A 21,756-nucleotide genomic window follows, 5' to 3' on the forward strand; every position below is an offset into this window, starting at 1 on the left:
GCACTGCTCAAATGTCCTTTCCTTCTCTGGTTTTTCCTGACCCTACAGAGTTCCCTAACTACACTCACAACATTTTAAATAAAATTCTACCACATTTGCCAGGGTTACAAGTTATTTGAAGTATGGAAGACTGAGACTTGATAGGTCTTCGTTATCTCAGCGTCTCCGGCAGTGTTTGGCACTTGTACATTTAACCACCCTTCACTGAGCTGGGCAGCCACTCTGTGCAAGGTTCATTCACTTAGATCACTTTTAGTTTAAGCTCAAAAAATGCCAAGTAGACAAGATCCACTGTACAAATGAATAAGGATTCAGATACAAACTGTAGAGAGAAAACCAAACCCCAGGTTTTCTGAATCCAAGTTCAGTGTTCTAACCCCCATGTCCACCATCTCCCATAGTTACTCAAACATTTAAATTAAATATAATAAAGCAGAAAATTTAACTGAATTCTGCTTTATTAACACTTTGAAACTGCAGTTCTTGGGAGAGCTTTATTTATCTAAGTTGCTGCAATAATTCTAATTCAAGTTGACAATGTTTACACAAAAATACAAAAATTATCCTTAATGGCATGTCTTTAGAAATAAGAGTTCAACATTTGTTTTAAACCTGTGTTGCAGAGTATGAGAAGGATGATCCACTCCTTCAGCTCCTTCTAGAAACTCTATTTCTTCCAACAGTTTGCCCTGCAGTTTTTCCACATCTGTTAGTTGCTCTTGCAAGCTCAGGTATTCATCTAAACTGCTGTCCAGCTTGGGAAGTACAACCAGCATCTCGTCCCTATTCTTAAACCAGTTCACCTGTAAAAAAACATTATTAGGAAGATTCTTATATAGGGCCGACTGTGAGATATGATGATGTCTGTCAGAAGGATCATGTTAGAAGGACATTCTGAACATGTTACTCTACTTAAATCTCAACAAAGCCGGGGTGTGTGTGTGTGATGGCATCAGCCATATTTTTACAAAGATAACTAATGTGGTCAATTCAAACAGCCATAAATGAAGACTCAATTCCACAATAACATGCAGTTACCACCACGCCACACAAAACAAGATGAGCATCACTGGCTACCACGATATTAAAATCAAGAAGGAGGGAGGCTATCCAAGTAAAGAACACTTAAAATCGTCATTGGTAAACACTTTTCAGTCTATTAAAAAAGGTATAATTTTTTCAAATCATTAACCCACCTCCCATGTATGAGAGTGACTGTGTGTCTTTGCATGGGAGTATTTCTTAGTGAAAGATCACAGCAAACTGCGCCTTACTTTGCTGCCATTTCAGTATTATACACTACAGTTGTATAAAACCAATTTTTAGAAAAAGTTTCACTCTTGGACTTCCCTGGGGGCACAGTGGTTAAGAATCCGCCTGCCAATGCAGGGGACACAGGTTCGAGCCCTGGTCTGGGAAGATCCCACATGCCACGGAGCAACTAAGCCCGTGCGCCACAACTACTGAGTCCATGTGCCACAACTACTGAGGCCCATGTGCCTAGAGCCCGTGCTCTGCAACAAGAGAAGCCACCACAATGAGAAGCCCACGCACCGCAACGAAGAGTAGCCCTGTTCGCCGCAACTAGAGAAAGCCCATGCACAGCAACGAAGACCCAATGCAGCCAAAAATAAATAAATTAATTAATTTAAAAAAAAAAAAGAAAAAGTTCCACTCAACTTTTTTATGGACATGTTAACTTTTTTTTTTTTGGCTGTGCCACACAACTTGCAGGATCTTAGTTCCCCGACCAGGGCTGGAACCTAGGCCCCGGCAGTGAAAGCGCCGAGTCTTAACCACTGCACTGCCAGGGAATTCCTTGGACATGTTAACTACTTTTTTTTTTTTTAATTTGGTTGCATCAGGTCTTAGTTGTGGCAGGCGGGCTCCTTATTTGCGGCATGCATGTGGGATCTAGTTCCCGGACCAGGGGTCGAACCTGGGCCCCCTGCATTGGGAGGGCAGAGCCTTAACCACTGTGCCGCCAGGGAAGTCCTGGACACGTTAACTATTAACCAAAAGATGATGATGAATTATTATCATTGGCCTCACCTTAATTTCAGCTACTCTCGAAGAAAAAAGGCTGCGAGTGATCTCTCGTTCCATCTCTCTCTTGCTCTGCTTGCTCTCGGCCTGCTGGCCCCCTCCACCATAGACGGCACCAGCAAACCCGGCCTCACCCCCAGCTGTCCAGTCCACCAGGGGGTCATACACAAAGGCCTCTAGCAGCGTCAGCAGAGTCTCTCTGCCACGCCGCATAATGTGTAGAACCTGTTTTCAGAAGACTTTTAATTAAGTTTTGCCACAAGTTTCCTCATTAAAATGTAGTTTTTCATTCCAAAGGATTTGTTGATTTAAACAAGTACACTAAGAGGTGTAAGAGAAAAAAAACCACATACCTGCTCACATGAAAGCCTAAAAACACCTTCTACTCCAGTTACACCCAGTGCTGTTTCAATGTTCTGTGTCATTCGAAAAGGTACTTTCTCAGGAACTCTAAGGCTTTTTCCTTGAAAAGATAAATCATTATATTTTTGTCCTTTCACCAAAATAAATTCGACCCTCATATAAAAAGTCCACTTTAATTTTACCTTTTTCAAAGCAAACATTGTAATCTATGTGAACAACCTCTCCAGTCGTCATATCTATGAGAACATTATCCAGATGTCTATCTCCAAGGCCAATTATGTATCCGACCATAGACATGACTGCAGTAGATCTGGCATAAGACTGAAGAAGAGGGGATGGGGGAGCAAGTTAAGCATCATTAGCAAATTTCCTTCCAACATGGACTTGATTCTCTAAAATTTACAAACCTCCATAATCCTACTCCCTTATTTCTAAATAAATAGCTAGCACTCTTCAGGGATGCTGCATGTGGTCACAGAAACTCTGCACTGAGCAGCAGCATACGACACTGGTCAGTCCTACTTAATCATTATCAGAATGCAGGATTTAAAAAAACAAAACAACTATTCTTCAGCCTCTCTAGTTTTTCCCTTTCTAAAGTTTTTATTCTCCTTTTCATTTCATCCATAATCCCCTCCATTCTGCCTTCATACAGTCATGGCCATGCCTCATAAAAATAAATGTAACATAAGATTCAAATGCAGGTCTCAAACTACCAAGTCTGGAGGGAGGCAGGAGGAGGGTGAACAAGACAAGACAGGAAGCAGGCAAAGAAACAATAATACTGATGATAGTCTAAAACAAAACACATACCTGTGTGACTCTCCACCATTCATCAGGGGTGGTGCAAGATGACCAAAGCTCTTTAGCAAGGAGATTTGGGGGCGTGGCCTCCATTAACTCTTCTAATACTGCCTTCATCACATGAAGAGGCCAATCCCGTCGGGACACATCCAGACTAAGTCCAACTGCTTTCAAAGCAGGACTAATTTTACTATAATAAAGTTCACTAGGACGGGGTACAATTCCAGGATTCTGAGGAGTTTGGTAGGAATCTTGGGCCTTTAAAAAAATTTTTTTAAAGAAAAGATCAACTTTGTTTAAATAAGGATAAAGATTACCTTGAATATAAAGCAGTATTTTAAAAACTGGTTTTTCAGCGGAACTCTCTACTTAGCTAGCTAAATCTCATCCATCAAATAGCCAAGTTGTCTGGACGAGGCATCTTTCTTACAATCTACATATCATTTTCTTAATTCGGTATTACTACTTTATTGAAAACTGTCTACTGTTATATTTTCTTGAGGTTCAATTCAAGCTCAACATCCAAGTTACATTCTTCTTTGTAACATATAATTCTGTTTAAAATTTATCACTCATTTATTGCACGTATTTTATTCTTCACCAATATGACTTAATCAATGTAAAATTAACAAGATATTCAGAAACACCTTAGACAAAAATTTAAATAGCCCTTCTCTAATTACATCTCCAATTTACCCCCTCAGTAATTGTTCTGTAGTCTCCTATGCCTACCTAAAAAAATTTGAAGCCTTTCAAACTCTTGCTCCTTCCCATACCTACCCTACTTAGATTCATTTTATTTGTCTAGATGTTGGAACCTGAAGTTGTGACTGTTTAAAAATTTATCTTCTTATCTGTAGTACTTAGTACTACTCCTGTCATATACACTAAGCACTCAGATACTTAGCTAAAATGAATTCTAAAAAACTGTTCTAAATCATAATAAATTTCACGGGTACAAAATAGGATGCCACAGTGATTAACTCCAAATTTAAAGTTGTGTCTACTCCTTCTTTAACTCTTATAAACTTGGAAAAATCCTCAAGGGCAGTAAGACTAGAAATATGTCACATATATCAGAGAACAGACTAATACATATACCTGTTTATTAACATTCAAATAAAAGCACATATTTTAATTTTAATCAACCTTTTGTGCTTGTAAGGCAGCTTCCCGTTGTTGCCATCGTTTGTAAAGACCAAATAAGGGTGTGGCTCCATCCACCCACTGGATTAGGCCTGATCGAGTTCCTAGTGGTGTTACAGAATAGTGTCGAGCATGGAAACGGGGTGTTTCCTGGCGATTGATTGTAGCAAACATAGTATTTACAATAGACAGAAACTGCATTATTCTCTCATCCAGATGTAAATCCTCCAATCCTATGGAAACAAAATTAAAGTAGCTAGAGTAGGTGACCAGATGGGGTGAAGTGCAATGGGATAGGACCGGAAACATACCACTTTTTTGTGTCCCTCTCAATTAGCAACAGCAGTCAAGAACTGACAGCCAAAGAAGCACAATGAGAGCATTAGAGAACATTCTATTCAGTCACAAGGTATTAGATACTAGCATTATTAGCTGTACCTCAGTTGCCCTGCTTGTATAAGTTCATAAGCAAGAAGAGAGGAAGCAATGGAAAATCACACTACACAGCCTCCAACCACTTCTATCAAAATACAGGATACTCCAGGCTATTCACGACATACAGATATTCACCTAAAACAATCCTAACACACACACACACACACACACACACAAACACACACACAGTGTTAATAATCAGACTAATGTTCTTCTGTTAAATCCCACCTTTAAAAAGATAAGGATAGCTCTTCCCATCTGATCCGAGAAAGAGAAGTTTCTTTGGCTTCGTTTTGGTAGGTAAGATTGTGATGGTTCCACCCACACTGTGGATTGTGACAGTGTCTCTGGCTGAGACTTCTCCAGGAAGAGCAATTTCAGTGTTAGTCATGGCAGCCAGCCACGGGCTGATTTCTTCAAGACGCAAGATGTAACTTGCACGTTTCTGTGCTCTCTGTTGCAAACTCAGCATTATCTATATTTAAGATAGGAAAAGTTTACAGTACCATTACAACACTTATTTTCTTCTACATTCAATCTGGCTTAAAGATAAATTTAAAATACAAACACCTCTTGTCTAGTTCTTACATTTAATTTGATGTTACATATTTGGGCCATCCTGGGAGGGGAAACACTGGTGTGCTGATATGCTCTAGGTGATTTCTACTTTGTTCAGACCTCTCCCACCTCCTCTGTACAAATATGCAATGAAATCATAGCAGATGGAAAGAAATCACTACTGTGATCACAAAATTCAAGGCTTGTAGCATATTCCCCACTGTTAAGTTATGTCCAATCAATGCCCCAACAAGTCACTTCAGTCCTTGCAATAGAGCAAAAGATATAGCCAGCTATTGGCTGTCAGGTAGACACACCCTTAAGGAAGCCATCTGAAAATGTGGTAACAATTTAGAGCTCTGACTACTTTAAGTATGCAGAAAAACACACAATCTCTTCTAATAACTCACAGGAGTGGATCATGTATAGCTGTATCTCTACTTGTAGCTAACTCAATAATCTATACCTGATTTAATGAACTCTGGGCTCTGCTTTCATGTGAAAATTTTTAAATCAATCTTTAGCAACATTTGTTCATAAAAGGAAAAAGACAACTGGAAACACCTCAAGTATCCACTGACAGGACAAAGGATAAACTGTGGTATTGTCCCATAATCTATCAATGTTCAGCTGTATACAAAATATGGATGACATTAAAAAAAAACAAAAACAAAAACCTAATGCTGATCCATCAATTATGGAAGTGGTAAACACATGCATGTACATACAATATAATCTCATTTATATGAAGCTCAAAAACAGGAGAAGCTAAACAATATACCATTTAGAAATGTATCAATAAAAACTGTTTTTTTAAAGTAAGTAATGATTAATTCAAAATTCAGAGCAGTGGTTGTGGAAAGGGAGATATAATTATGGAGGGACATAGGACTTCTAAAATTTTTCTCTATGACTTATTTCACACACACACACACGGGGTTTTTAAAAAGTATTCCCCCTGGGAAGGGGGTGGGGGTGGGGGAAAGACTGGGATCAACAGATACAAACTAGTATACATAGGATGGATGAACAAGGCCCTACTGTAGAGCACCGGGAACTGTATTCAGTATCCTGGGATAAACCATAATGGAAAAGAATATGAAAAAGAATGTAAATCTATATATATAAAAGAGTCACTTTGCTGTACAGCAGAAAGTAACGCCACATTATAAATCAACTATACTTCAATTAAAAAAAAAAAAGTATTCTCCCTGTCTCCTCCTCTGGATTTCTTGGTTGATTTACTGAGAAGAGCACAAAGAAGCAAGAAACTACTGCTGGAACACGAGGAAACAAGTTTTGGCTAGGCCACACGTAATAAACTTCATCCTTCATGTTAGTGCTCTTATCTTGTGCTTCTAAGGCATTTCCCCTGAATTTAGCATTTCCTCTAGTTTCCTCTACTTTGCATTTACTAGTTAAAGTCAGGTGTACTTTTTGTCTCTACACTGTATCTTTTAATAGTTTTTTCATTACTAAAGCTAAGGAAATCAGTTAAGAGCAATATAGGAAAGGGATAGGGAAAGAAGGGATAAGAAAAAAAGCTACAAGGTAGCTTAAATAGGCTCCCCCGGGCTTCCCTGGTGGCGCAGTGGTTAAGAATCCTCCTGCCAATGCAGGGGACACGGGTTCGAGCCCTGGTCCGGGGAGATCCCACGTGCCGCAGATCAACTAAGCCCGTGTGCCACAACTACTGAGCCTGCGCTCTAAAGCCCGCGAGCCACAACTACTGAGCCCACGTGCCACAGCTACTGAGCCCACGTGCCACAACTACTGAAGCCCTCGTGCCTAGAGCCCATGCTCTGCAACAAGAGAAGCCACTGCAATGAGTAGCCCGCACACCGCAACAAAGACCCAACACAGTGAAAAATAAAATAAATAAATTTAAAATAAATAAATAAACAGGCTCCCCCAACTAGTGGTGCTATTGCTGAAACAGATGAAAACCAAAGAACATACAGAATTAAGGGGACCAAAACATAAAAGATTAAGGATTCCCAAGTATTTAAATACACTAATCATCTCTCAAACAGGCTATGCAGAACTGCTGTCAAAGAATTCCTTATAAAAAATGATGTTGTTACATGTGAATATTTTGTCTGTTAGAAATACTGAATACCACTCCACCAAGAAAAACTACATAGGTCCAAGATTAAATTTCTTAATCTTTTATGAGAAGAATATAGCAGGCAGTCAATATTTAGCTCAAGGCCACAGCTCCTTCCTTGTCTAATTTCTTACAGTATATTCTTCCCTGGAGTGAACCCTCAATAGATTTAAGTTTGCCACCCTAGGCCCACACACCCTCAAATTCTCAAAAATGAAGAAAACACCTTTCTCTATATTCTTTACAAGCAACTGACCACTGACTGCCTTCCATGGGCTTAGAAAGTTCTCTTGTGTTCTAAGTAAAAAGAGTCCCCTTACTTAAATTTTTTATCTCAGGGAATTTCCTATTTCAGTAGCATTCTTGAGATTTTTCTGTACCTCTTTAAATGGAATCCAGCTGCTTCCAGGCTTTGCAGGGTTTGATGGTGTCTTCAGTTTTTCTAGGGCATTTTCTATTGCATCACCGTAGTTATCCTGAAACCACTTTTCATGAGGCGTTTCTGCAGGGGCTGCCGTGATGCTCCTCACATGCTCCAAAGCAAACACAATGGGCTTCATCAAAGCCGTGTGCTTCTCCCGCATGATTGCAATTTTCTCTTCTCTGACCAGAAAGATGTAAAGAGTTCAATACAAACAAGGAACAATTTAATTGTCAAGTGTAAGTAAACAGTATCAAAGAATAGTCAAAATAAAGTAATAAAATATTAGCAAAGTAACTGACTAAAAACAGCATTGCAAAAAATCCAGCATATAAAAGGGGCGCCTTCTCTTTTCTACAAGTGGTGCCGGGAAAGCTGGATATCTGCTTACAAAAGAATGAAGCTGAACTCTTACCTTTTACTATGTGTCAAAAAATAAGCCAAAATGGATCAAAGACCTTAACATAAAAGCTAAGGCTTTATTTAAAACTCTTAGAAGAAAACAAAAGAAAAAATTGATAAACTGGGCTACATCAATACTAAAAAATCATGTGCATCAAAAGACATTTTTTTGGACTTCCCTGGTGGCGCAGTGGTTAAGAATCCGCCTGCCAATGCAGGGCACACGGGTTCGATCCCTGGTCCAGGAAGATCCCACATGCCACAGAGCAACTAACCCCGTGTGCCACAACTACTGAGCCCACGTGCCACAACTACTGAAGCCCACGCTCCGCAACAAGACAAGCCACCGTAATGAGAAGCCCGCGCACCACAACGAAGAGTAGCCCCTGCTCTCTGCAACTAGAGAAAGCCCGCGTGCAGCAAAGACCCAACACAGCCAGAAATAGATTTTTTTTAAAAAAAAGACATTTTTTTTCACTCAAGAGAGTGAAAAAGACAATGCATAAAACAGGGGTAAAATATTTGCAAATCATGTGTATGATAAGGGATTAATATCCAGAATATTTAGAGAGCCCCTAAAACTCAACAACAATAAAACAACCCAGTTCAAAAATGGGCAAAGGATTCAAATAGACACTTCTCCAAAGGAGGTATACAAATGCTCAATAAGCACATGAAAATACGCTCAACATTATTAGTCATTAGAGAAATGCAAATCAAAGCCACAAGATACCATTTCACACACAGTAGGATGTTACTATCAAAAAGACAGAAAATAACAAATGTTGGCAAGGATATGGAGAAATTGGAACCCAGTTTACCAGTTCATCTACAAGTTAAACATAGAATTACTATCTGACCCAGCAAATCCATTGGCTCACACACAATTAAAAGCAGGGACTCAAACAGATATTTGTAAAGCAATGCTGACAGAAGCATTGTTTACAACAGCCAAAAGACAAGAGCAACTCAAGTGTCCATTGACAGACGAGTGCATCTCATGCACTCATGAGTGAGCAACTCAAGTGTCCAATGACAGATGAGTGCATAAATAAAACGTGGTATATCCATACGATGGAATGTTATTCAGCAATAAAAAGGAAGGAAATTCTGATACATGCTACAACATGGAATGAACCTTCAAAACATTATGATAAGTGAAATAAACCAGACACAAAAGGACAAATACTGTATGATACCAGTCACACGAGGTACTTAGAATAGTCAAATTCATAAAGACAGAAAGCAAAATAGTGGTAACCAGGGGCTGGGGATAGGGGAGAAGGGAAGTACTATTAAATGGGTACGGAGCTGTTTGGGATGATGGATAAGTTCCGGAATTTGACATAACACTGTGAATGTACTTACTGCAACTGAATTGTACACTTAAAATTAGTTAAAACAGCAAACTTTATATGTATTTTACATTAAAAAAAAAAAAAAAGAGGCAGCTATGTTTTTGGAGTGTACGTATATGAAAACATACTTGCGTAAGGTATTGTTGTTCTGGACTCTCTTCACCTCATCTTCCAGCTGCTGAATTCGTCTCAGGACATACATGTGTTGCTGTAACAGAACTCCCAACCAGAGCTCATCCCAGAGAACAGTGACCCTGCGCAGCTCAGCCACGAGCATCTGAACCTGCACACACGGCACATCCAAATATGCTCATCTACAAATCTACACACAGCACAGTTCTGCAAACACTGGATATTGCAAGTGAAATGTGTGCATCTTGTTCATTATCCAATTAGAGAACCCTGATCAGTGATTCTATCAGTAAAGATTTATAAAACCAATTTTGGTTATTTTAAAAGCTTTACTCCTTGAATAATATTTCCGTAACAGTTTTATGGGTTTAGTTTTTAGGTGAGTTTTTTTGGGTTTTTTTGGGTAGGGGGGGGTGGTTACAATAAAAATTTATTTTAAAACATATGAGTTGGTTTTTTTGTACCTGTAACACCATAGTTGGATTTGCAGAGGACAGTTTATCTACAATTTTGCTGTAGCAATCCTGCATCATGGCTTGGTCTTCATTCAATCCACTTTTAGGCTCATCCTTATTGCTATCTTGAGAAGCAGGAGGACTTCCTCCCTCACATTCAGAAACCAGCAATTCTTCTCCTTGAATATTGCCAAGTAAAGTTGGAATTGCAGAGGAAAATTTATTTCCTAAAGTGAAATGGGAGAATAAGGTATAATTTGGATACTTCTCCCATGTGCATATGTTGAGTTAGGGAAAACATCAATAATGTATTTGATCCCAGAGCACTCATTTAACTAATTTTGCCTTCTGTGCACTAAGTTGACCAAAGATCATGGATATTCTGCCTTTTTACAAGTTCAGCTTCTAAATTTATTAATATTATAAGCTAATAAAAGATAAATGGGGGAAAATATAATAAATGAGTCTCAACAAATAAAGTGTTCCCCCAGCCAGAGTCCAGAACTTATTTTCAATCCTTGTCTGCCAGTTAATTCAGCTCGGTGAACCTGAGATTTCTCCAAGCCTTGGTGGGTTACTGTGAGACTGAAGATATCGTGTAAAGCACACATCCTACTGCCAGACACGGTAGTTACTCAATAAATGGTGTTATTATTTTTACTATTATTATTATGGAAAAATTACAAACTCTATCAACTCTGGAACATAAAGCTCAAAAAATTTTACCTAACAAACGTTGTTTGCAAACTCATTTATACTTAAAGTAGCAGTATTTAAAATTCCTTACCTGAAGCCTGTGATTCACTACTAAGCGATATGGTGCCCACTATTGCAGGATACAATATGAGATGTGGGGAATCTTGAGCCACACGGCAGAGAAGGTTACAAATACTTTGGCGCACATACACTTCAGGGTGGTTTAAGCGTGAGAAAAGTTGTGGAATAATTCCTTCAGGATAAGAAAGAAAAATACTTTAAAGTTATTAAAAACAGTCAACATGGTGGAGGCAAAAGGATAAAACTTGATATATGTCAGCATTAGTTCTAAGAACCTCAAATTTCTCCCTGTGATAGCAAAGAACCATACACAATAGTTCTTGATTTGCAAGTTTAGTTGGGGTACAGAGCTATAATCAAAATCCTAAGCAATTCAAAAATGTTATAGAGAAATACATTTTCGTGAGTGCCTGTAAAAGAAGGCAGAAACAGACAATATTTTCAAAGGGTATATGAAAGTTTTTGAAACTTATTCTTACCACTCTCTCCAAAATTCCTTTTGTATATAAAAAGCTTCCGCCTCTCAGCCTTCCATTTCTCTGAAAGGTGGGAGGGAAGTGGTATAACAAGCAGTCCAGAGTGTCCTATGAACTAATATAGCTATTTGATAACACATTCAAATAGTAAACATAGAGGAACTTTTTTTTTTTGGCCACACCACTTGGCATGTGTGATCTTAGTTCCCCGACCAGCGATTGAACCCGTGCCCCTCTGCAGTGGAAGCACAGAGTCTTAACCACTGGACCTCCAGGGAAGTCCAAGGAACTATTATTTTTCAACAGTCTTATTATATTCTACCCAGAAATAATTTTTCCTGAAACATTTTATTTAGACTATCACCTCTCCATGGCGCAGTCGGTGTTGTTTCCAAGCCATGTTCCAGATACTGCCTAAGCTCTCCAGCATGCTTCACAAGCAATCTGAGCAATCGCAACGTGGCCATCACAATCACGTCGTCCGTGCTCTGCTCTGCTCTGTGACTTAAATGTAGCCGAGGGTCATCTTCATCTAAAGGAATCTAAGGATGAAAAACAAAAGGGAAAAATAAGACAATTCAGAATACTGTTTTCATCTACTAGAAAAGAAATTTCAAATAAACTTTCCTAACAGAACACTGTGCTACCTACCTGACCAGCATTGAGTTTAAGGAAAGTAAAATATGCACTGCAAGATAGTTTGTACAGGCTGAAGATTCTATCTACAACTTTCCTCCACACTTTAATAACTCCTTCTGTTGCACTTTCATCGAGTTCTGAAAGCCATGGGCAGCTTGATATTAACTGACGCCAGATAACATCAACCATGTCATCTTCCTCATTATCTTCACTTTCTGTTATCTGAAGTGTTATATCTTCATCCTGAAGAAAAATAGGGCAAAAAAATTTGCTATTTCTGGGCACAAATTAAAAAAGGGAAAAAGGTACGTGATTTTCTTAATATATGCAAGCATTTTCTCATTTATGACCAAAATACTCCACATAGTGTTATACATATTAAATCAATGTTACTATGCTTCTCTTTATGATATATTCACTAATGTAGCTAATGATGAAGGATATAAGCATTTAGCAAAGATCAAAGATTTTGATTTGGGGAATTTAAATGCTTCAGAGTTACAACATAATACTCTGCCTGCAGAGAATTACCTTACTCTCTCTACAGTACTGCACATGTACTTAACACCAGCTTTGACAGACACATATATGCTGAAGTCTAGAGCAAGAATTAAGTCAACACAGTTTTATCTCAGCAAATAAAATGCAAACTTCTAAAGTCTACAACTAAATACTTAATAGTTATAACATTCTAGAATTCATAGAACTTTGAGAAGGGAGGGAGTAAATCCTACAGACCATCTAGTCTGCTGGTTTTCAGCTATGGCTGTATAATTTAGAATCACCTAGTAAAACTTCAATAAACCCTCCCATCCCCAACACATACACAAACGTTCCATCCAGAATATGTGGAGAAGGGCTTAGACACTGGCATATTTTAAAAGATTCCAAGCCAGTATTAAGAATTTCTGATCAGAAGAGCAATTAAAAGAGAAATCTACATAAAACAAACTTCACCTTTTTTAACAGGACCCTAAGGAAATGACTTGATTTCTCAAGAAATCACATTCTTCTTATTAGAAAAATACTTTAACTCACCTTCATCTTATCAAAGTTTCATTTGAAACAAAACATTTAATCAAGTATATGTGATTTAGAACAGTGAACTTGACACTATTTCCCCCAAACACTGTATCATGTTTTCCTTGCCTGAATCCCCGCTGGCCGACAAACAGCTTGACCAAGAATACCATATATTCTCTCTTTTTCTTCTTCGGTTATAGTGTCTGGGAGCAGATTCTGAACTTCAGATTTTTCTCTAGGCAGCAGACGAACACCTTCTCCCTGACTATAAAAATAAAACAAATCATCAGTATTTCAGCTACCGAAACTTCGCCGTGTCAGCAGAGATTTTAAATCTCTAGTTTGTGGGCTTCCCTGGTGGCGCAGTGGTTAAGAATCCGCCTGCCAATGCAGCGGACATGGGTTCGATCCCTGGTCCAGGAAGATCCCACATGCCGCGGAGCAACTAAGCCCGTGTGCCACAACTACTGAGCCTGCACTCTAGAGCCCACAAGCCACAACTACTAAGCCCATGTGCCACAATTACTGAAGCCCACGCCTAGAGCCCGTGCTCCACAACAAGAGAAGCCACTGCAATGAGAAGCCCGCTCACCGCAACTAGAGAAAGCCCACGCGTAGCAACGAAGACCCAATGCAGCCAAAAATAAATAAATAAAATAAATAAATTTATAAAAAAAAAAATCTCTATTTTGCAATGCATTAAATAAATTACACATTTCAACGTACATACCTAGCATTGTCAACCACCTTTCTGCCCCACCTGTAAGCCCAACTAGCCAACGCTGCCCAAGATTTGGCTACTTCAGGCGCCTGTACTGAAGATAGGTGATACAACTGTCCCAAAATGAAGTCAGGTTCTCCAACTCCAATATGTACTGCCATAGCGGAGAAAAAAATAACAATGTCACATTCATAAATTTCTAATGGCATTCCCATTAACATTTTAGGATTTTACTATCTGCAAATAATAAGTTCTATAACGTTATATAGCACATAATTTGATAAAGCACACATTTGTATTATGCTTTTCTAAAAGGCTAATATGTTGAAATGAATCACTCAGCTTCCCAAGTAAGCTTAAATTATCACCCTGTAAAACACATCAATGTCTTTCATGATACTGAACTTTACGAACAGTTCAGGTGTCAGATGTGTTCTAGAATGTCTTGTATTTTGGATTTGACTGGCCATTTCCTCACAATTAGATTCAGCTTAAACATTCTGGCAAAAATAATAGATAGGTGATGAGTATACAATTTCATTCAATCAAAGATTCATGAGGTAAATATCTTTATTTCCAGTTTAGAAGTGAAGAAATCTCCTGCTATAGTGCCACTTGCCAATATGAAGATTTATAATGATCACAAGACATACCCCTTGTGAATAAAGACCCCTATAGTACATAGATTAGAATTACTTAGTAAGACCAATGTAAGTAACTACAATTCTAGGCTTCACAACAACAAAATGAACGACATGAACAAAATTCTCATGTTTCAGCAAAAAGGTTAGTTATCTCCCAATCTGTAAAACCTGGACAATGGTGCCTACCATAACAGGCACTCAAACACTGCATGAATTAACCACCCTATTTGTCGAGCACCCTTCTGTTACTAGCACTAGTGTCAGGATGTGAAACGTGAACCTTTCTGTAGTTTCTGTGCCCCACCAGTCAACGGGACCAGAGGCCACTATTCTGTATCTTTGTTGTTCCTCCTAGCATGAGGTAGAATTTTAGATATCATGGGCAGGACCTTACTGCCGGGAAAAACATCAAGGTCCATAAAAGCACCATGAACTGGGGAGGTGGGAAGTAAGGACTGGGAGGCGGAGTTCAGTGACTTCCACAGTGGCATCAGATGCTAAAGAAATGTGCTTTAGTCACTTCTGGGCAATATACTAAATTTCCACAGAGACAGTTTTTGTGGCCAATTATAGCCAGCCTAACACTGTAAACTTTAAAATAGGGGGAAATAACTTCTAAAATTAGTATTTTAAAGCTAACCAAACAAATCCTACCTGTAGATTCGCTCTCAATCCGAGGATACTCTTCTTCCATTGTATTAACAGATGGTAGTTCAATTAGAGTGAGTATGTTTTTAGATAAAGTAGAAAGACCTGTCAAGTTCTGCTGCTGCTGAGCTCTGTAAACCTGTTTCAGCTGCCCTGAAATTTCCTTCCATTCTGCCTGGATCCATTTAGCCAATGTCAGAATTGACTTGGCAACAGCATGTTCAGCCTTGGCAGACTTGCAGAAAGATATGGCGCAGGAACTCAACATCTCCATTGCATGTGTTGACTGGCCTATAAAAAATCAAAACACCAGCCCTTAGAAGCAAACAAATGACATTCTTTCAGGATAAAGTAATATTGTAAATTCAGTGATAATCAATGATCTCTGCAAACATTTCCTACTTTAATAAATAACAAAATTACCTCTTTTAAAAGCACCAAATTACAGAGGTAAGTCAATTACACGTAACTTACTCTTCAGGACCCAAATTTTCTGCAACAGTTGAAAAAAATCAACTTTTCTATTATTGCCTTACACCATACACAGTAACATTCACACACATGATTTTTATTATAGTCGTGTATTAATCATAATTCATTTTACTAACCTGCTGTATATAGCAATTTGGTTTTTTCAATGTCAAGTTCAGGCCCCCATTTTTCATCCATTTGACCTTGAATTGATAGTTTTTTAAAATGCTGGACCAAATCCTGGGCAGTGGTGGTCTTTCCCAGCTGAACCTCACTACACTGTGCCAGCAGTCTTGTTGCAAGTGACACATTCCCCCGTTTTCTAGCAAATTTTGCTGCTGTTAGACCTAATTCCATGAGATGGCTTCTAATTGGAATTGTTTGTTCTGGAGAGAAGAAAATGTTTTATTAGTCCTTGCCTGGTCTAATCCCAGATTGCACAGAAACATGGCCAAAAAATTTCTTCCCCAACTATTCCCTTCCCCACTACCTCCCTAAATAAAGATAATTCGTTTTTCATCATCTTTTAATCCCTAACAGCTAGCATAGTGCTTGGCATACAATAAACAATAAATGTTTGTTAAAATAAATGTATACAATGGAGTAGACAAAAGTAAAAATCGTTCAGTATAAGAAATTTAACTTTTTAGCTTCTGAATTGTTTTAGTAAAGAGCCTAAGCCAAAGGGTGGGGAATGAGGGTAAGGCCAGACCATCCCCCCTTCTTGAGTAAGTACCCTCTGCCCTTCTACCATGCCATTCTCTCCTGGTTTACTCCTACCTTTCTGAAGAACCTTTCTCAGTCTCCTTCTCGTCCACTACCCATCCATTATAATTGGTGTTCCTTGGGGTCAGTCCTAGGCTCTCTACTCTTCTCACTCTGCATACTCTCCCTGGACAGTATCATCTGCTCCTGTGGCTTCCATTACCATACAAATGCTGATGACTCTTGAATCTTTATCTCTAGCCCAGACCTGACATCTGAGTCCCACCTGCCTACCAGTCACCTATACTCAGGTATTTCAAAGGCACTTTAACCTGTGTTACATGGAATCAGTTTTCCACCACCCTCCAAACCTACTTCCGTCTCTGTTTTCTCTTTCTCAGGTAAAGGCACACGATCAACTTGGCTACCTGAGCAGGTGCCTGGCAGTCATCTTAGCCTTTACTTTCAATCCTCATATCACATCTGCTTTTTTCTGTCCCTACTGCTACTACCTTGGTTATCTTTAGCAGGGACTTCAGCCTAACTGGTCCCTCTGCCCCCAGCCTTAGCCTCTTCTAATTCATTCTCCCATCTGCAACTGAACTGATCTTACACAAAGGTAAATCTGAACACTTAACTTCCCTTTCATGCCTTCCCACTGTCCTTCCGATAAAGCCCCAACTCCGAAATTTGGCTTACGAGGCACTGATGCTTACACTGCATTCTAATCTCAATCTCATCCAGCTTCATCTCTTCCCATTCTCCCTTAGGCGAGAATTGAGAATTGAGTCATCTAAAAATCTTTTACTACTGTTGCTGGACTTCGCACGTGATATTTTCTCTAACTAAATTAGTCTGCCTTCTTTCTCATCTCTACCCACCCTTGGTCTCAGCTTAAATGTTACTTCCTCCCCAAGTCCTTTTCTGATTCCTAGGATTAAATCGGTGCCCTTGTGCTATTTTAAGCACCATGCATGTGCACTTCCATTTAGCACACCATATTGCTGCTCCTTGCTTGATGACAATTTTCCCTGCTAGACTCCAGAATCCCTCTGGTCCTAGGAATGCAGAAAAAAGGCTTGTCTTGTTCACCATTACATCCCAACTTATAGCACAGTACCTGGCACAAAGCACATATTTTGATAAACACTTGCTGAATAAAGAAAGAAAAGTAAGGAGGAGTGAAGTTCTGTCTCCAAATGTAACTACTGGGTTACTGACTTTTTCTTCTCAGTTTTAGAACTTATTCAATATGGGAAGGATGGGAAAGGAGATGATATTTGTATTCCTATTATATGCCATGCTCTGTGCTAGGGCTTTTATATACCTTGTCTCATTTCCTATAATCCTTACAAGAATCTCATGAGTGGGGCAACCCCCATAACTGAAAAGCAAAGCGACTCAGGAGTTTAATGACTTGCCCTAAGGTCCCTCAGTTTGCAAGTGTTGGGCTAAGGATCCAAACCCAGGTCTATCTGGCACTGAGGGTCCAAGTGAGTCACAGTTGCCAGTAATCACCCTGCACTACAAGTCCATATCCCAGCATTGGCTTACTTAAAATTTAATACTCAAATTTACTCGGTAACCCTAGCGACCACATTATTGACTAATTCTACAGAATTCTGGCAACTTTTCTGTATTAGAGCGAAAAGGAAATTGCTAACATCCCTTTAACATGACATTTCTTTCTTAAAAATGAGACCTACGAATATTGATACAAATACTAATTCTCTAACTATTCAATTGAAGCATTTAAAACATTCACGGTACATTGTATCTGACAAAGAATTTGAATCCAGAATATTTAAGTCTTATGACTTCATTAAAAATGGGTAAGAGTTGAACACTTATAAAATAAGATATACAATGGCCACTATTCAAATGAAAAGATGCTCAATATCATTAATCATCAGGAAAATACAAATAAAACCACAATGAGATACTACTATACATTCACTCCAGTGACTAAAATTAAAGACCCACTATAGCAAGTATGTAGATGTCAGAAGGAGTGTAAAATGTACAATCACTTTATAAGAAACTGTCGAACTATTTCAAAAGTTAAACCATATGACCCAACAATTCCAATCCTAGGCATTTACTTAAGAGAAAGGCAAATATATATCCACCCAAAGACCTGTACATGAATTTCACAGCAGCTTTAGACATAACAGCCCAAATTTGAAAACAACTCAAATATCCGTCAAAGGATCAACAGATAAACAAATTGTGGTATAGTCATACAATGTATATTCATACGATGTATATTCACACAATGGATGCTACTCAACTATAGGAAGGATGGCACTACTGACACATGGAACACAGGGAACCTTAAAAAATAAAATGCTGAGCAAGAGAAGCCAGACACAGAGCATACTGTACCATTTATAAAAAAAACTTTAGTAAAGATGAGTCTAATCTATAGTGATTGGAAGCAAATCAGCAGCTGCCCAAGACAGGACAGATGGGAGAAATGACTGGCAAGAAGCATAAGGAAACCTTTGGGGGTGAGATAAGTATGCTACATCTTGACTGTATTGGTGGCTACACAGGTGAAGAAATGTCAAAAATCATGAACTACACACTCAAAATGCGTAATTATATCTCAACAAAGCCATTTTTTAAAAAAAGCTAATTACCTTTTATTTTCTCCAACAAATGACTCTGATACATGGTATATCTTAATGCCTGCATCCACGGCCTGACATCATGCTGTTTACATGAACGCAAAGCTTCACTGAAGAGTGGGATAAGACAGTCCTGCCAGAGAAAAACCAAAACTACTTAATGTAAACAGGCTCCTTATATGACCCCACAGGTCAGCTACTTCAGATCTACTACAGATTTATCTATTAAACGCTCCCCTTTCTTCACTGTATCTTCTAATCACAAGAGAAAACAACACGCTAAAGAGAAAAACCTTTGTTTTGCCAAAAGAAAAAACTTTTTTCAGAATATTAAGTCCAATTTATCATTGTACTTACCAATAAAGCAGCCACATTTTTATAAAAAAATAAACAGCTCATTTACTATAAAGCAGAAGCTAAGTTACAGAAAAACATAAAACTACTGCTTCATAAACAGATTCTCAAAGATTATTTCCCTTGGGAAGGGCCCATCTTTGGTTAAACTTTACCCTATTTGGAAGGAGGAGGCACAGTCGCTTCTTTTCAGTCAAATCTGAAATTTATATAATCTGGTATACATTTACATAACCAACTCCTCTTCCAAAAATAAGGGAGGGAGGGAGAGAGGGAGAGAGGGAGAGAGGGAGAGAGGGAGGGAGGGAAGGAGGGAGGGAGAGAGGGAGGGAGGGAGGGAGGGAGAAAAAAACCTAAGCAACCAGCCATCCTTGAGATTATATGTCTTAGGCTCCATCTTCCTCACATACTTCTCCAATAAAAATTTGCCTGAAAATGGAATTTTAGATTTCTGGATTTACTTACTAGCTTGTCCAAAAAATGCTACAAATGCTATTTTAAAAATGTGAAAAACAGCCTTTGTTCCACAGTAATGCCTATTAATGTTCAGAAGGATATCCTGGTTAAAAATACACATATACACACCTCTGTTGAAAGTCTGCTAGAAACTGTGTTCTCCAAAGCAGAAGAGCAATATAGCTGTAAGGTACTTAGAACTGGCAGAGACTGTGAAACCGTTAAAGTAGAAAGTCTCAGTGGCCCAATAGCTATGCGGCAGGTTTGCTTCAAGTACTTCACCATGTTTCTGAAAGAAAATATTTACTGCTAATTAATACATAAGATTTTCCAACTTATAACCACTAAAGGGATAATAAGCAGTGTGATAAGATGCTACTATACTGGCATCCAAAGTGGGGGAAGAAAAAGGAACTGCCTGCTCTTAAGTAAAATGACACAAGCAAGTCAAGATATCAATATTAGCTTTTGGGGATATAAAACTTTTAATTTTACTTAGTTTCAACCTCTGTATATTAGCAAGCGACATTCACATATCATACGACTTCTACAACTAAAATGAAGCTATCATGACTAGCGCTGCAGTGATCTGGTAACTGTCTCACTCCCACCAATCTACACACATTTACCATATGGTACACATAATGCATATTTACCTTCTTAGGATTACACTTACTCAGTTATAGACTGCCACTTCTGATCTTGTTCTATGTGGTTTAAAGCAGTTGCCAAACAAACAGAACTTCTCAACAACTGAACTTCAATGGACTTCTGAAGTTCCCTTGGATCTGGACTTAACATGTTAGGAAGCAGTTTTTTCATATCTACAGAAATTGAATAAGTTCCACTAAGTTAATTCGCTTTTAATGTACAAGAGTAACAAGATACCTTGACAATATTAGAAAACAATCACCAATGAATACCTCCTTTCATGTTTAAGTTCATATTTAAGTTCAGGCAGTTTCATATTAAGTTCAGACGCTATGATTAAGCATTTCTGATAGCTATATAAAAATACTTCACATAAAATAATACCTCAGACCTCTCAAAATGAGTTCAAAGACTCAAAAATCAGTAAGTCAATCTACTACTTAAAGGGGCAAACACTGAATTTAGCAAGTCAATGTTAACACACAAAATATTCATAATATTAACTTCAGTATTACATTTTACAAAATGCTCCAGTGTGACATAGAATTTAATTAATGAACCACATCAAGATGTCAAGCAAGAAAAATATTTAAACACGACTTGCACTTTTTCAAAGAAAATGGCTAGATAAATCTCTAAGTGTTACAGTAGCCTTTCTTAGTTTGCTTAATTTGAATTAAACTATTTTTCATTTGCTAAATCAAAGGTAAAGGGAACAGCCGTAATTTTTTGCTTCACACTCTGCCCCCAAAAATGTACAGAAAAACTTCCAGATTTTCCACTAAAATATACTAAGCCAAACATTTTAAACAACTTGTTCATTAAAATACTTAATTTTAAAATTATCTCAAATACCTATTTTTTCTTTTGATCCTCCAGCAAATAGATTGATATTTTCTCCTGGTAACAATTCTAATTGCTCAGTACATTCAACAAACTCTCCAGATTCAAAACTGCTTAGTGATCTGTAATTAAAATATTGGTTAGCTTGTTTTACATTCTATCCAGCCTGTGGAGCCATTCAAAAATATAGAACAAATTCTAGAAAAAGAAAGCAGTTATACAGAATTCCTTTGATGAAAGTTCCTTCCACGTAGGCCACCATTTTATTTTTACTTTGAAGATGTGACTACCATCTTAATTAGAGTGGCAAACTGGAAAGTCATAGCTACAGACATTCAGTTTAGCATACTCAACCCTCCATGTTTCCTTCCTCTTTTTGCAGTCTGTTAGCCTTGGGGGCCCGACCAAAACACTAACAGTAGAGCTCTGCAGGGCAACTTCAACACCTAGTTCTCCCCAAGCTACCACTAAATTCCCTGCATGGCCTCATT

General features: G+C 38.4%; 1 protein-coding gene across 5 annotated transcripts in view; it reads right to left on the reverse strand.

Annotated features, from left to right (window-relative positions):
- SMG1 (SMG1 nonsense mediated mRNA decay associated PI3K related kinase) overlaps positions 1 to 21,756 on the reverse strand; it is a 96,542-nt gene that overhangs the window by 21,526 nt on the left and 53,260 nt on the right. For all 5 annotated transcript variants that reach the window (XM_082362365.1, XM_082362364.1, XM_082362367.1 and 2 more), the window contains 21 exons: positions 21,278 to 21,387; positions 20,448 to 20,595; positions 19,901 to 20,060; positions 18,974 to 19,094; positions 15,764 to 16,012; positions 15,162 to 15,446; positions 13,873 to 14,017; positions 13,269 to 13,407; positions 12,132 to 12,362; positions 11,845 to 12,022; positions 11,015 to 11,176; positions 10,237 to 10,454; positions 9,769 to 9,923; positions 7,840 to 8,062; positions 5,023 to 5,269; positions 4,363 to 4,592; positions 3,223 to 3,471; positions 2,592 to 2,730; positions 2,400 to 2,509; positions 2,053 to 2,271; positions 613 to 803 (listed from right to left, as the gene is read on the reverse strand). In XM_082362365.1, the coding sequence (XP_082218491.1) occupies positions 613 to 803; positions 2,053 to 2,271; positions 2,400 to 2,509; positions 2,592 to 2,730; positions 3,223 to 3,471; positions 4,363 to 4,592; positions 5,023 to 5,269; positions 7,840 to 8,062; positions 9,769 to 9,923; positions 10,237 to 10,454; positions 11,015 to 11,176; positions 11,845 to 12,022; positions 12,132 to 12,362; positions 13,269 to 13,407; positions 13,873 to 14,017; positions 15,162 to 15,446; positions 15,764 to 16,012; positions 18,974 to 19,094; positions 19,901 to 20,060; positions 20,448 to 20,595; positions 21,278 to 21,387 (3,909 nt within the window). The remainder of the gene's footprint in view (positions 1 to 612; positions 804 to 2,052; positions 2,272 to 2,399; positions 2,510 to 2,591; positions 2,731 to 3,222; positions 3,472 to 4,362; positions 4,593 to 5,022; positions 5,270 to 7,839; positions 8,063 to 9,768; positions 9,924 to 10,236; positions 10,455 to 11,014; positions 11,177 to 11,844; positions 12,023 to 12,131; positions 12,363 to 13,268; positions 13,408 to 13,872; positions 14,018 to 15,161; positions 15,447 to 15,763; positions 16,013 to 18,973; positions 19,095 to 19,900; positions 20,061 to 20,447; positions 20,596 to 21,277; positions 21,388 to 21,756) is intronic.

This window comes from Balaenoptera borealis, assembly GCF_965194805.1.
Source record: "Balaenoptera borealis genome assembly, chromosome: 16".
Taxonomy (NCBI): domain Eukaryota; kingdom Metazoa; phylum Chordata; class Mammalia; order Artiodactyla; family Balaenopteridae; genus Balaenoptera; species Balaenoptera borealis.